This window comes from Rhinoraja longicauda, chromosome 9, assembly GCF_053455715.1.
Source record: "Rhinoraja longicauda isolate Sanriku21f chromosome 9, sRhiLon1.1, whole genome shotgun sequence".
Lineage (NCBI taxonomy): Eukaryota > Metazoa > Chordata > Chondrichthyes > Rajiformes > Arhynchobatidae > Rhinoraja > Rhinoraja longicauda.
In genome coordinates this window covers 67771082-67787298 of record NC_135961.1, presented here as the reverse complement: position 1 = coordinate 67787298, position 16217 = coordinate 67771082, and the positions used below count along the sequence as shown (strand labels likewise).

Genomic DNA, 16217 nt, shown 5'->3' with positions numbered 1-16217 from the left:
TCTCCAACCCCTTAAGAATTTTATATGTTTCTATAAGATCCCCCCTCAGTCTTCTAAATTCCAGCGAGTACAAGCCCAGTCTATCCAGTCTTTCCTCATATGTAAGTCCCGCCATCCCAGGGATCAATCTGGTGAACCTTCTCTGTACTCCCTCTAAGGCAAGAACGTCTTTCCTCAGGTTAGGAGACCAAAACTGCACACAATACTCCAGGTGCGGTCTCACCAAGGCCCTGTACAACTGCAGCAGAACCTCCCTGCTCCTAAACTCAAATCCTCTTGCTATGAATGCCAACATACCATTCGCTTTCTTCACTGCCTGCTGCACCTGCATGCTTGCTTTCAATGACTGGTGCACCATGACACCCAGGTCACATTGCATCTCCCCTTCTCCCAATCGGTCACCATTCAGGTAATACTCTGCTTTCCTGTTCTTGCCGCCAAAGTGGATAACCTCACATTTATCCACATTATATTGCATCTGCCATGCATTTGCCCACTCTCCTAATCTATCCAAGTCACTCTGCAGCCTCCTAGCATCCTCCTCGCAGCTAACACTGCCACCCAACTTCGTGTCATCCGCAAACTTAGAGATGTTGCATTCAATTCCCTCGTCCAAATCATTAATATACACTGTAAATAACTGGGGTCCCAGCACTGAGCCTTGCGGTACCCCACTAGTCACTGCCTGCCATTCCGAAAAGGACCCGTTTATTCCTACTCTTTGCTTCCTGTCCGCCAACCAATTTTCTATCCACCTCAACACTTAACCCTCAATACCGTGTGCTTTAAGTTTGTACACCAATCTCCTATGTGGGACCTTGCCGAAAGCCTTCTGAAAGTCAAGATATAACCCATCGACTGGTTGTCCCTTATCCACTCACTGGTTGTCCCTTATCCACTCTTGTTGAGTCCCAAACTCCTAACTACAGCTGACACCCTTTTCATCTCAAGCCTTTGCCACTAACTCCACCCATCTCTGCCAATCAATCCCCATCCCACCCCCCTCACCTGTATCCACCTATCACTTCTCTGGTTTTGTCCTGCTCCCGCCTCTTTTTTCCCAGTCCTTTGAAGCTTAGGTTTCTACCAAGAGCAAAAGAAAGCTGAAGCTCGGACTAGATCGTGTATCCTAATCAGTTGTAAGCTGCTTCCACAATGTTGCTCTGCTGTTTATGCAATGATCATGATTGTTCAACATTTTAATTCATGTTATTGTTTCTTATTGCAAAGTGATCACAAGCACATTTTCTCAGAATCAAGTGTTAAATTCCTCACTCGAAAGACAATGTGTGATCCTATCGATGAAACTCCCTTTGATCAAGATTGGTATGTCCCAGAATACGACTTGGACAGAAAAATGTTGGCTGCCACTATTTATTGTTGCTTCAGATATCGAGGTACACTTAATCTTCTTGGCAATATTTTCCAAAAATGTTCAAGTTTTAAATTAAAATAGAATATCTTAACCAAGTTATTCACTTAATAATTTCTGCATAATACATTCCTCCAATTTTCTACTTATAGTTTTAATTCCGTTGTAACAAACTTGAAATAATCTCTGGGAAGCTGACACTCAACTCAGATCAGAATATGTAGACTGCCTTGCAGATGATACAAAGCTGGGTGGTAGTGTGAACTGTGAGAATAATGCTATGAGATTGCAGGGTGACTTGGACAGGTTGTGTGAGTGGGCGGATGCATGGCAGATGCAGTTTAATGTGGATAAGTATGAGGTTATCCACTTTGGTGGTAAGAATAGGAAGGCAGAGTATTATCTGAATGGTGTCAAGTTAGGAACAGGGGACGTACAACGAGATCTGGGTGTCCTAGTGCATCAGTCACTGAAAGGAAGCATGCAGGTACAGCAGGCAGTGAAGAAAGCCAATGGAATGTTGGCCTGCATAACAAGGGGAGTTGAGTATAGGAGCAAAGATGTCCTTCTGCAGTTGTACAGGGCCCTAGTGAGACCGCACCTGGAGTATTGTGTGCAGTTTTGGTCTCCAAATTTGAGGAAGGATATTCTTGCTATTCAGGGCGTGCAGCGTAGGTTTACTAGGTTAATTCCCGGAATGGCGGGACTATCATATGTTGAAAGACTGGAGCGACTAGGCTTGTATACACTGGAATTTAGAAGGATGAGAGGAGATCTTTCGAAACGTATAAGATTATTAAGGGGTTGGACACATTAGAGGCAGGAAACATGTTCCCAATGTTGGGGGAGTCCAAAACCAGGGGCCACAGTTCAAGAATAAGGGGTAGGCCATTTAGAACGGAGATGAGGAAAAACTTTTTCAGTCAGAGAGTTGTGAATCTGTGGAATTCTCTGCCTCATAAGGCAGTGGAGGCCAATTCTCTGAATGCATTCAAGAGAGAGCTAGATCGAGCTCTTAAGGATAGCGGAGTCAGGGGGTATGGGGAGAAGACAGGAACGGGGTACTGATTGAGAATGATCAGCCATGATCACATTGAATGGCGGTGCTGGCTCGAAGGGCCGAATGGCCTCCTCCTGCACCTATTGTCTATTGTCTTGCATACTCAGTGGTTGTAAGTCATAGAGTCAAACAGCGTGGAAACAGGCCCTTCGGCCCACACCGACCAACATGCCCCATCTACACAAGTCCCACATGGCCGTGCTTGACCCATAACCCTCTAAACCTTTTCTGTCCATGTCTCTTAAATGTTATGATAATACCTGCCTCAACTACCCCCTCCGGCAGGCAGCTTGTTCCATACACCCACCACCCTTTGTGTAAAAAAAGATACCCCTCAGGTTCCCATTAAATCTTTCCCCTCTTCCCACCTCATATTGCCACAAAAAAGAGAAAATCTCCAACTTGACAAAGCTCAGGTCATACTTGGTTCGTTGAATTATTATGGATGCCCCCCGCCAACCATTCAACTTCGCCAGAGTCGCCACATGAGATATTGCAAGCAGAGGCCATGTAGATTTGTGTAGGAAGGAACTGCAGATGCTGGTTTAAACCGGAAACAGATCCAAAAAGCTGGAGTAACTCAGCGGGCCAGGCAGCATCTCTGGAGAGAAGGAATGGGTGACGTGCAGTCTGAAGAAGCGCCAAGACCCGAAACGTCACCTATTCCTTCTCTCCGGAGACGCTGCCTGGCCCACTGAGTTACTCCAGCTTTTTGTGTTTATCTTCGGCTATGTGGATTTGGTCTCTACAGTTTGAAGAGGCATTTTAGCAACACAAGCAAGAACTTTTGACATACAAGGCTGGCATGCTACAATTCAGAGTAACCTCTGAGACCTCCTTATGATGTATCCCTCTCTATGGAGTCAGTGCAGTCATCTCACATGCATTGTTGTAGAGCACCCGATCAATTTTGTGTCTGGAATCTTGGTATTTAGGGAGTGATATCAGGCTAAAAGTTTGGAATGCACTTAGACAATAGACAATAGGTGCAGGAGTAGGCCATTCGGCCCTTCAAGCCAGCACCATCATTCAATGTGATCATGGCTGATCAATCTCAATCAGTAGCCCGTTCCTGCCTTCTCCCCATACCCCCTGACTCCGCGATCCTTAAGAGCTCTATCTAGCTCTCTCTTGATTGCATTCAGAGACTTGGCCTCCACTGCCTTCTGAGGCAGTGAATTCCACCGATTTATAACTCTGATTGAAAATGTTTTTCCTTATTTCCGTTCTAAATGCCCTACCCCTTATTCTTAAACTGTGGCCCCTGGTTCTGGACTCCCCCAACATTGGGAACATGTTTCCTGCCTCTAACGTGTCCAACCCCTTAATAATCTTATATGTTTCGATAAGATCCCCTCTCATCCTTCTAAATTCCAGTGTATACAAGCCGAGCCACTCCAGTCTTTCAACATACGACAGTCCCGCCATTCCGGGAATTAACCTAGTAAACCTACGCTGCACGCCCTCAATAGCAAGAATATCCTTCCTCAAATTTGGAGACCAAAACTGCACACAGTACTCCAGGTGCGGTCTCACTAGGGCCCTGTACAACTGTAGAAGGACCGCTTTGCTCCTATACTCAACTCCTCTTGTTATGAAGACCAACATTCCATTGGCTTTCTTCACTGCCTGCTGTACCTGCATGCTTCCTTGTTTAGTTTATTGTCACGTGTACCAAGATACAGTGAAAAGCTTTTCGTTAAATGCTATCCAGTCAGCGGAAAGACTATACATGATTGCCAACAAGCTGTCTACAGTGTAGGATAAAGGGAATAATGTTTAGTGCAAGATAAAGTCCAGTAAGGTTCAATTAAATATAGTCTGAGGGTCCCTAATGAGGTAGATGGTAGGTCAGGACTGCTCTTTAGTTAGTGATAGTGAGTCTGTTGTTGGGAAGAAACTGTCCCTGAATCTGGAGGTATGAGTTTTCACACTTCTGCACCTCTCGCCTGATGGGAGAGGGGAGAAGAGGGATCAGAACCTCAATTGTTCAACATTTTCAAGACAGCAGACAATATGTCTTTAGATATTAAGGGAATCAAGGGAATGTGGGGGTGGTGCAGGAAAGTAGCTGCTTCTCATCTCTTTTGTTCAAGACATCTAAGGCAGGAGAAAGTTTAACATTGCTTCTACCGTGTATATATTCTAACGTATTTGGTTTGATTAGTTACAACTATACACAGTATGTGGCCAAACATTTGCAATAAAAGACTGGGTCATTAATTAAAATCCTAACTAGTTGACCAAAATGAAACCAAGTATACGCTGAGAAATAATATAACTTACAGGACTCATCATTAGCTTTTTATTTTGTTCTTAATTCTAAATCATGTCAAAGGCTTAAAATATCGAAATGTTGATATACACCAAACAGCCAAAACATTATGACCACTGACAGGTGAAGTGAATAACATTGAATATCTTGTTACAATGGCACCTGTCAAGGGGTGGGATATATTAGGCAGCAAGTGAACAGCCAGTTAGTGAAGTTGATGTGTTGGATGCAGGAGAAATGGGCAGGAGTAAAGACCTGAGCGACTTTGACAAGGGCCAAATTGTTAAGACCAGACGACTGGGTCAGAGCATTTCTGAAACATCAAGACTTTGGGGTGCTGCTAAAGGATCTGTTGCTAATGTTTTGGTGCCAAATACCACAGGACACCTTCAGGGGTCTTGTAGAGTCCATGCCTCGGCGGGTCGGCGCTGTTTTGGCGGCACACGGAGGACCAACAGCACATTGGGTCATAATGTTTTGGCTCATCGGTGTATGCATACCTAGTAATTAAAATGTCTTACTTATGAAGTGATGCATGACTTAATGATGTACACCAATGAGCTGCTTAAATAAATTTCAGGAAGATTATCAAGGAAAATTAGAACGGAGATGAGGAAAAACTTTTTCAGTCAGAGAGTTGTAAATCTGTGGAATTCATTGCCTCAGAAGGCAGTGGAGGCCAATTCTCTGAATGCATTGAAGAGAGAGCTTGATAGAGCTCTTAAGGATAGTGGAGTCAGGGGGTATGGGGAGAAGGCAGGAACGGGGTACTGATTGAGAATGATCAGCCATGATCACATTAAATGGTGGTGCTGGCTCGAAGGGCCGAATGGCCTCCTCCTGCACCTATTGTCTATTGTCAAGGCACAAACAAAATGGATGACATCTTCCAAGCAGAATACTTTTACAAATAAGGGGGCAGCACAGTGGTGCAGCTGGTAGAGCTGCTGCCTCACAGCACCAGAGACTCAGATTCAATCCTGACCTCAGGTGCTGTCTGCGTGCACGTTCTCCTTGTGATCACGTGGGTTCCCTCCGGGTGCTTCAGTTTCCTCCCCACATCCATAAGACGTGCGGGTTTGTGGGTTAATTGACCCTCTGTAAATTGCCCCGAGAGTGTAGGTAGTTTGTAGAAAGTGGGATAACACAGAACTAGTGTGAATGGGTGATCAATGGTCGGCGTGGCTCGGTGAACTGAACGGCCTGTTTCCACACTGTATCTTTCAATTGATCAATCAATTCAACTGGAGGTTGTGATATTTTCAAACTACATTGATTTCCAGAAATGTTTAGTGGGAACCCAGTTATTTGTTCTGACTGAGTAAAAGCACAATAGTCTTATTTTAATTAAAGTAGGTTCAGAAACCACTTGGTTTTAAAATAATTAAAATAGATTTTCTGCCTTGCACAAATTTGCTTCCATTTTTTTATCCCAAACAGCTCAGAGATATCACTCACAGTAACATATTATTTGATTAGCAGCATTCCTTCAGCAAATTTTTCATCACATTTCATTTCAAATGCTTTCATTAAAAAATAGCAAGATAAAGAGGGATACTACAATGAAAGATCTCTCCTAGATTCTCAGTAAATAGTAATAAATAAAATTGTTTGACCCCCTGTTCACTGCAGATGATTTTCCCAATTTTTCCCAATTTCACTTGGTTTATGCACATTTTCATCTTTCATTTCTTTATATTCCCATTGCCAATTGTCATTTCATGGATCGTGGATAGTGGACACGTGGCTTGAGCTGAATCTATTCTGAACAGCACTGGCAGGTATTCCTGGGAATAATGCAGAAGTTGCAGGATCAATTTATCCCAAAGAGGAGGAAAGATTCCAAGGGGAGTAAGAGGCACCCGTGGCTGATAAGGGAAGTCAAGGACAGCATAAAAATAAAAGAGAAGAAGTATAACATAGCAAAGAAGAGTGGGAAGCCAGAGGATTGGGACTCTTTTAAAGAGCAACAGAAGATGACTAAAAAGGCAATACGGGGAGAAAAGATGAGGTACGAGGGTAAACTAGCCAATAATATAAAGGAGGATAGTAAAAGCTGTTTTAGGTATGTGAAGAGGAAAACAATAGTCAAGGCCAATGTGGGTCCCTTGAAGACTAAAGCAGGGGAATTTATTATGGAGAACAAGGAAATGGCAGACGAGTTGAACTGGTACTTTGGATCTGTCTTCACTAAGGAAGATACAAACAATCTCCCAGATGTTCTGGTGGCCAGGCATCCTAGGGTGACGGAGGAACTGAAGGAAATTCACATTAGGCAGGAAATGGTGTTGGGTAGAGTGATGGGACTGAAGGCTGATAAATCCCCAGGGCTTGATAGTCTGCATCCCAGGGTACTTAAGGAGGTGGCTCTAGAAATCGTGGACGCATTGGTGATCATTTTCCAATGTTCTATAGGTGGGAGGAGTTGGCTGCGCCTAACGGCTGCGGCTCTCTGGCAGTCTGTTGTCTTTTTTTCTTTTTTTTTTGTTTGTGTCGGTGTTGGGATGGTTTTTGTTTCTGTTTTTGGCTGTGTATGTGTGGTGGGGGTGTGTGGTGGGGGTGTGGGGTGGGGTGGGGGGGTGGGGCGGGGGGAAACCTTTATTTTATTAGGTCTCTTCCCCGGGGCGCGGCTCGGCTGCGGGCCTTAACATTGCCGGCGCAGCTAGGCCGCGGGACGTTTCAGTGCCCGGTGCGGCTCGGCCGCTGGACTTAACATCGCCCGGTGCGGCCGCGGGACGTTTCAGTGCCCGGTGTGGCTCGGCCGCGGGACGTTTCAGTGCCCGTTGCGGCTTGGCCGCTGGACTTAACATCGCCCGGTGTGGCCGCGGGACGTTTCAGTGCCCGGTGTGGCCGCGGGACGTTTCAGTGCCCGGTGCGGCTCGGCCGCGGGACGTTTCAATGCCCGGTGCGGCTTGGCCGCTGGACTTAACATCGCCCGGTGTGGCCGCGGGACGTTTCAGTGCCCGGTGCGGCTTGGCCGCTGGACTTAACATCGTCAGCGCTGTTCGGCCGCGGGACGTTTCAGTGCCCGGTGCGGCTCGGCCGTTGGACTTAACATCGCCCGGTGTGGCCGCGGGACGTTTCGGTGCCCGGGGCGGCTCGGCCGCGGGGCCTTCCATCCCCTTGCGGGGGCTGTGCGTGTCGGTTGCCTCGGTAGGGGTCGAGCTGCCTGTCCGTGGGTGCGGGGGGAAGAGAGGGGAAGTTTTGTTGCCTCCATCACAGTGAGGGGGTGTTTGGAGTCACTGTGATGGATGTTTGTGTTGGGGTCGGGTGTCCTGTGTTCTTTTCTTTTTTGCTGTATTTTGTGTGACTGCTGAAATTTCGCTCGGTGTTGTGCCGAGTGACAATAAAGTGTTGTTATGGTTATGGTTATGGTTATGGTTCAGGATCAGTTCCTGTGGATTGGAGGGTAGCTAATGTTATCCCACTTTTTAAGAAAGGAGGGAGAGAGAAAACGGGAAATTATAGACCAGTTAGTCTGACATCAGTGGTGGGGAAGATGCTGGAGTCAATTATAAAAGACGAAATTGCGGAGGATTTGGATAGCAGTAACAGGATCGTTCCGAGTCAGCATGGATTTACGAAGGGGAAATCATGCTTGACTAATCTTCTGGAATTTTTTGAGGATGTAACTATGAAAATTGACAGGGGAGAGCCGGTGGATGTGGTATACCTCGACTTTCAGAAAGCCTTCGACAAGGTCCCACATAGGAGATTAGTGGGCAAAATTAGAGCACATGATATTGGAGGTAGGGTTCTGACATGGATAGAAAATTGGTTGGCAGACAGAAAGCAAAGATTAGGGATAAATGGGTCCCTTTCAGAACGGCAGGCAGTGACTAGTGGGGTACTGCAAGGCTTGGTGCTTGGACCGCAGTTATTTACAATATACATTAATGACTTGGATGAAGGGATTAAAAGTACCATTAGCAAATTTGCAGATGATGCAAAGCTGGGTAGTAGTGTGAACTGTGAGGAAGATGCTATGAGGTTGCAGGGTGACTTGAACAGGTTGTGTGAGTTGGCGGATGCATGGCAGATGCAGTTTAATGTGGATAAGTGTGAGGTTATCCACTTTGGTGGTAAGAATAGGAAGGCAGATTATTATCTGAATGGTGTCAAGTTAGGAAATGGGGACGTACAACGAGATCTGGGTGTCCTAGTGCATCAGTCACTGAAAGGAAGCATGCAGGTACAGCAGGCAGTGAAGAAAGCCAATGGAATGTTGTCCTTCATAACAAGAGGAGTTGTAAGAGGGACTAGGCGGGATGGCGGGACTGTCATATGTTGAAAGACTGGAGCGGCTAGGCTTGTATACACTGTAATTTAGAAGGATGAGAGGGGATCTTATCGAAACATATAAGATTATTAAGGGGTTGGACACGTTAGAGGCAGGAAACATGTTCCCAATGTTGGGGGAGTCCAGAACCAGGGGCCACAGTTTAAGAATAAGGGGTAGGCTATTTAGAACGGAGATGAGGAAAAACTTTTTCAGTCAGAGAGTTGTAAATCTGTGGAATTCTCTGCCTCAGAAGGCAGTGGAGGCCAATTCTCTGAATGCATTCAAGAAATAGCTAGATAGAGCTCTTAATGATAACGGAGTCAGGGGGTATGGGGAGAAGTCAGGAACGGGGTACTGATTGAGAATGATCAGCCATGATCACATTGAATGGTGGAGCTGGCTCGAAGGGCCGAATGGCCTACTCCTGGACCTAATGTCTATTGTCTATTCAGGCACTGGATGACAAGGAAGTTCATAAGACTCTCACGGGATGATTGTATTTTAGAAATATGGAAACTAGAAATTAGGTGCAGGTGTAGGCCAATCGGCCCTTCGAGCCACAATTCAATATGATCATGGCTGATCATCCAGAATCAGTACCCTGTTCCTGCTTTTTCCCCGTATCCCTTGATTACATTAGCCCTAAGAGCTATATCTAACTATCTTTTGAATACATCCAGTGAATTGGCTTCCACTGCATTCTATAGCAGAAAATTCCACAGATTCACAACTCTCTGACTGAAATTTTTTTTCCTCATCTCAGTCCTAATTGGCCTCCCCCTTATTCTGAAACTGTGACCCCTGGTTCTGGTCGCCCTCAACATCTGGAACATTTTTCCTGCATCTAGCCTGTCCAATCCTTTAAGAATTTTAAAGTTTCTGTAAGATCCCCTCGCATCCTTTTAAATTCCAGTGAATATAAGCCCAGTTGATCCATTTGTTCATCATATGTCAGTTCCGCCATCCCGTAAATTAACCTGATGAACCCATGCTGCACTCCCTCAATCGCAAGAGTTTTCTCCTCTTCCACTGAAGATTCTGTGCTTCCAGGCCAGATGAAGGGAGGTGAACGTGTTTGGAATCATTCGATATGGAAATGCATTTTGCCACTGAGTACACAGAACAAATGAACAAAGGAAAATATTTGCATGAAAGTCATAGAATCGTGTAGTATGGAAACAGGTCTTATGATCCAACTCGTCCACACCGACCAAGATGCCCCATCTAATGCGTGCATTTGGCCCATATTCCTCTAAACCTTTCCTATCCCTCTACCTATCCAAATGTCTTCCAAATGTAGTTGTTGACCTGCTTCAACTACCTCCTTTGGCAGCTCATTCCATATACCAACCACTGTGTGTAAAAGTTATCTCTAACACCTATGCCCTCTGGTTCTTGATTCCTCCACCCTGATAAAAAAGGGTTCTGTGCATTCTCTGTGTCTAGTCCCCTCATGATTTGAGACACCTCCATCAAGTCACCCCTCATTCTCCTGCACCATGAGATATAAATCCTAGCCTGCCCAACCTCTCCCTTTAGCTCAGGCCCTTGAGTCCTGGCAACATCCTCGTAAATTGTCTCTGCACCCTTTCCAGCTTAATGGCAAGGTGACCAAAACTGAACACAATACTTGCGGGTCTATTTTGTGAACATTCAGTTTCCAAATGCTCTCAGTTTACAGGCTTATATAGGCCATTTGCTAAACCTATGATTACAGTTTTGCTCTCGCTTTCAAGGTTGTCCAAATGCGATGTCACTGTCAGAACTTGGCACCCATATACAGCAGTGTTCATTCCGGCCACCGGCTGAATTGGATTCTAAGGTTAGTTATTTGAGGAAAATAAACCATCTGCTTATTTATTTGAAGCTTCATCGTTGTCCTGCTTAGTTTCACTGTTTCAATTGTTAGATACACTCGTTATCACCTTCTCCACAGCCAACAATGGACCATTGTGAGCTCCACCTTTCCTTAATCATCAATGCTGGCTTTGATTTGTCCTTTTGCATACCTTTCATTCATTTGTTCTTTGTAGCTCTTCATGTCTCTAGTTTTCCTCTCCACTAACTCTCAGTCTGACGAAGGGTCTCGACCCGAAACATCACCTATTTGTTTTCTCCAGAGATGCTGCCTGTCCTGCTGAGTTACTCCAGCATTTTTTATCTATCTTCGGTGTAAACCAGCATCTGCAGTTCCTTCCGACACACCTTAATAATTGTATTATCTGCATGCATAAAGATGCAGTGTTGATAAAAGCAAGCAATTTATACATGAAAGCTTTTCACGCTACCTCGGTACACATGACAATAAACTAAACTCAGCTCAACGTAGTAGTCTGCTAAAGCTGCTCTGTCCTTTGAAAACAATCTGGTTAATTTGAGTGCAAGCACAGCCTACATTCCAATTGTCCCGTGGTGATCCTTCACTCCTTTGTTGCTCTCTCCACCCATCTGCAAATCATCCCATCTCATCTGCATCCACATATCACTTGCCAGATTTTCCCCCATCCCTTCCCCCTCTCCGCTCTTTTCCAGCTTTCTCCCCACCACTCCGTCATCGAAATGTCATCTGTCCATTTCCCGCCACAGATGTTTCCTGACCCGCTGAGTTCCTCCAGATTATGCCGAACTTGTGTTTGTTTCTCATTCAATTTTAGTGGCAAACCCAAATGAATAATGCATGTACATGTACAGTGGTATAAATACAATCGGAAATTAAAATAATTATTTAATTCTGTTCATTAACTGACTTGCTCCTAATTATTGATTCCTTTTATAGAAGCTCATATAATACAATAATAAAATATTCCTTTATTCGTCCCACACCGGGGAAATTTACAGTGTTACAGCAGCAAAGTGGATAGCAAGAGATCATTCATTATAAATAAAAGATACATAAATTGTCATCTATTTCCATGTGTTCTTAGCTGTTACTGTTGACTGGTCTGCTGGGAGCAGTGCTGGTTGTGCAGTCTCACAGCAGCGGGAAGGAAGGACCTCCTATATCTCTCCTTCACGCACTTGGGGTGAAGGAGTGTGTCACTGAAGGAGCTACTCAGTGCAGTGACAGAGTCCTGCATGGGGTGGGAGTCGTTGTCCAGCAGCGATGTTAAATTTGCCATCATCCTCCTCTCTCCCACCACCTGCACTGAGTCAAGGGGGCAACCCAGGACAGAGCTGGCCTTCCTGACCAGCTTGTCGAGTCTCTTCCCTTCCGCCGCTGAGATTCTGCTGCTCCAGCAGACCACTACATAGAAAATGGCCGATGCAACCACGGTGTTGTAGAAGGTCCATAGGAGTGCCCCCTGCACTCCAAAGGACCTGAGTCTCCTTAGCAGATAAAGTCTGCTCTGGTCCTTTCTGTATAGTGCATCGGTATTTTCGGTCCAGTCTAATTTATTATTGAGGTAGACACCCAGGTATAAGAATTCTTATATTCTAACTTATATTCGTAACTGTTCTTTAATAATCCATATCTTTGATATGCCTTAGGACGTTACAGGGACTTCATGGTATCAAACCGATTTTGGCCTCACACCAAAGCTAAAACATGCGACGAAACATACTGTAGAGGTAACAAAAACAAGCATCTTTCCTGCAACATATTGTTAACATTTTTGAATGCATTTTTGAAAAGAGTAAAACTCTTAATAAAAACTTATGTGAAACACTTGAAAAATTGCTGTACATGATAATATCAAATGCTTAACACGAATGACAGCTTTCTGTTAGACATGGTTGTTGACATTCTTCAGTCTCCTGCCCTGAAAGTAGACTGCAACATTATGAACATGATGTAAAATTGATTCCCATTTTGACACCTCCACCTATCCCACTGTCAGGCTACTTATTGGATATAAATTAGAAACAGAGAAAAATATACGTGCAGGAGTAGGCCATTGGGCCCTTCGAGCCAGCACTGCCATTCAATATGATCACGGCTGATCACCCAGAATCAGTACCCCGTTCCTGCTTTCTCTCCATATCCCTTGATTCCATTAGCCCTAAGAGCTAGATCCAACTCTCTCTTGAATACATCCAGTGAATCGGCCTCCACTGCCTTCTAGATTCACAACTCTGGGTGAAAACGTTTTTCCTCATCTCAGTCCTAAATGGCCTACCCCTTATTCTTAAACTGTGGCCCCTTGTTCTGGACTCCCCCAACATCGGGAACATTTTTCCTGCATCTAGCCTGTCTAACCCCTGAAGAATTTTATATGTTTCCATAGGATCCCCTCTCATCCTTCTAAATTCCAGTGAAATTCTGATTAAATAGGCCTCTTTCCTGTAAGTTATGTCAATTATAAAGATTGCAATGCCCGAGTGAAGAAAATAGAACTGTGCAGCACAGGAGCAGGCCCTTTGGCCCACAAAGTCTGTGCCGAACATCATGCCAAGACCAACTCTTACCTGCCTGCACATGATCCATATCCCTCCATTCCCTGCATATCCACATGCCTATCCAAATGTCCCTTAAACGCCACTATTGTATCTGCCTCCACCACCACCCCTGGTGGAGCATTCCGGTCACTTGTCACCCTCTACTTAAAGGAATTTGCCCTCCACATCTCCTTTAAACTTTGCCCCTCTCGCCTTAAAGCTGTGTCCTCTAGTCTTTGATATTTCCATCTTGTGGAACAAGGTTCCGACATGTCTACCCTCTCTATGCATCTCGTAATTTTATACACTTCTAGTCAAGTCAAGTCAAGTCAAATTTATTTGTCACGTACACATACTCGATGTGCAGTGAAATGAAAGTGGCAATGCCTGCGGGTTGTGCACAAAAAGTTGTGCCTGCGGGTTGTGCGGGTTCTAGCAGGTCTCCTCTCCATCTCTGGTGTTCCAGAGGACGCAATCCAAGTCTGTCTAACTTCTCCCTGTAGCTAACACCCTCTAATCCTGGCATCATTCTGGTAACCCCTTCTGCACCCTTTCCAATTCCCCCACAATCCTTCCTGTAGTCGGGCTACCAGAACTGCACGCAGTAGTCCAAATGCAGCCTAACCAAAGTCCTCAAAGTAATTTGGAAATCCATTTTAACTTGATTCGGGGAGCATTTGACTTTTAATATTTACTAGACCAAATGCACCCATTGGGCACAAACCTCTCCTGCATTGGTGCAGCACCCTCTCCTCTCCCCCCTCTCCTCTCCCCCTCCCATCCCCTCCCCCCCTCTCTCCCCCTCCCTCCTCCCTCCACTCCCCCTCCTCCCCTTCCCCTCCCCCCACTCCATCCCCCTCAACCCCCCTTATCCTCCCCCCCATCTTCCCTCCCTCCCCTCCTCCCTCCACCCCCTCCCTCCCCCCTCCCTCCCTAGGAGATTTAAACTTTAAAATGTGAATAACTTTAAAAATGTAACACCGATTTCAATGAAACCTCTTCCATTAGCACCAAAGGGATGACGGTGAGTAAGGTGGGCCTAAAATTGTCGCGCTATCGTGTACTGCTTTGGCTGTAGTTCAGAAACAAACAAACAAGAGTTTTAGTATATAGATAAAGAAATGAAGTGAACATTCAATGAACATTAATACTGTTGAACAGCTTGCAATAATTTTCTTTTTTACTGTGCTGTGCAAAAGATGCGTAGCTGGGAAAAGAATCTCCGAGATCAAGCTCATGAAGAGAATGTTGAGAAGCTCTGCAGCGATGCTGAGAAATTAATAAAAACATACAGAACACTGGTTTCCAAAGCAGGCATGTTTTGTGACATTCCATGGCATTTACCTCTCTTTTGCAGGACCCTCTTGGTCTGAGGAAGGGTCTCGACCCGAATTGTCACCCATTCCTTCTATCCAGTGATGCTGCCTGTCCCGCTGAGTAACTCCAGTATTTTGTGTCTACTTTTGCAGGACTAATTAATTATCTTCAACAAGTAGCAATGTAATTTTTTTGGCGTATTGTTGCCAAGTCATGCTCTTGCTTAGGGAGACACAAAATGCTGGAGTAACTCAGCGGGTCGGGCAGCATCTCGGGAGAGAAGGAATGGGTGACGTTTCGGGTTGAGACCCTTCTTCAGACTCTTGTTTTTTCCCCAGATCCACCTTTTTTTTAAATTGTGGGTATGATGGTGAAATAATAGAGTTATGACTGTAGATTCTCACCTGCAAATAATGCGGTTCAGTTTCCTAAAAAATAACTGTGAGTCCACTGCCATAGATTCTGGAACAGGCTACAGGAATAAAGGAGATACAAGGAACAGCAGATGCTGGAATCTTGAGCAAAGCAGAGTGTCTGTGGAGGGAATGGATAGGCAATGTTTCGGGTCAGGAATCTTCTTCAAATGGACTTAGTCAGTGGATAGCAACTATCCTCTGAAAAGCAAATAAAGATTTTGAAGAAAAAGACAGGACATATTTGTGGAAGGGAAAAAATGAATAATTGTTAAAGGTTTCATTGTTTTTGCAATGTGGTCAACATATGAAATAATTTTATTAACCATCCCAAGCTTCTCTGAAGAGTTAAATAATCAACTACAAAGTTCAAGTTTCTTTTAAGTTATTTGTGGGCCACTATGATGAAGGGATTCAAAGTACCATTAGCAAATTTGCAGATGATGTAAAGCTGGGTGGCAGTGTGAGCTGTGAGGAAGATGCTATGAGGTTGCAGGGTGACTTGGACAGGTTGTGTGAGTGGGCAGATGCATGGCAGATGCAGTTTAATGTGGATAAGTGAGGTTATCCACTTTGGTGGTAAGAATAGGAAGGCAGATTATTATCTGAATGGTGTCAAGTTAGGAAAAGAGGACGTACAATGAGATCAGGTTGTCCTAGTGCATCAGTCACTGAAAGGAAGCATGCAGGTACAGCAGGCAGTGAAGAAAGCCAATGGAATGTTGGCCTTCATAACAAGAGTAGTTGAGTATAGGAGCAAAGAGGTCCTTCTGCAGTTGTACAGGGCCCTAGTGAGACCGCACCTGGAGTACTGTGTGCAGTTTTGGTCTCCAAATTTGAGGAAGGATATTCTTGCTATTGAGGGCTTGCAGTGTAGGTTTACTAGGTTAAATCCCGGAATGGCGGGACTGTCATGTGTTGAAAGACTGGAGCGACTAGGCTTGTATACACTGGAATTTAGAAGGATGAGAGGGGATCTTATCGAAACCTATAAGATTATCAAGGGGTTGGACACTTTAGAGGCAGGAAACATGTTCCCAATGTTGGGGGAGTCCAGAACCAGGGGCCACAGTTCAAGAATAAGGGGTAGGCCATTTAGAACTGAGATGAGGAAAAACTTT

General features: G+C 44.9%; 1 protein-coding gene across 1 annotated transcript in view; it reads left to right on the top strand.

Moving 5' to 3' along the window:
- LOC144597082 (uncharacterized) overlaps positions 1 to 16217 on the top strand; it is a 49787-nt gene that overhangs the window by 19707 nt on the left and 13863 nt on the right. Inside the window, exons 7-10 of the mRNA XM_078405998.1 lie at positions 1231 to 1397; positions 10726 to 10811; positions 12479 to 12559; positions 14566 to 14680. Coding sequence (XP_078262124.1) covers positions 1231 to 1397; positions 10726 to 10811; positions 12479 to 12559; positions 14566 to 14680 — 449 coding nt within the window. The remainder of the gene's footprint in view (positions 1 to 1230; positions 1398 to 10725; positions 10812 to 12478; positions 12560 to 14565; positions 14681 to 16217) is intronic.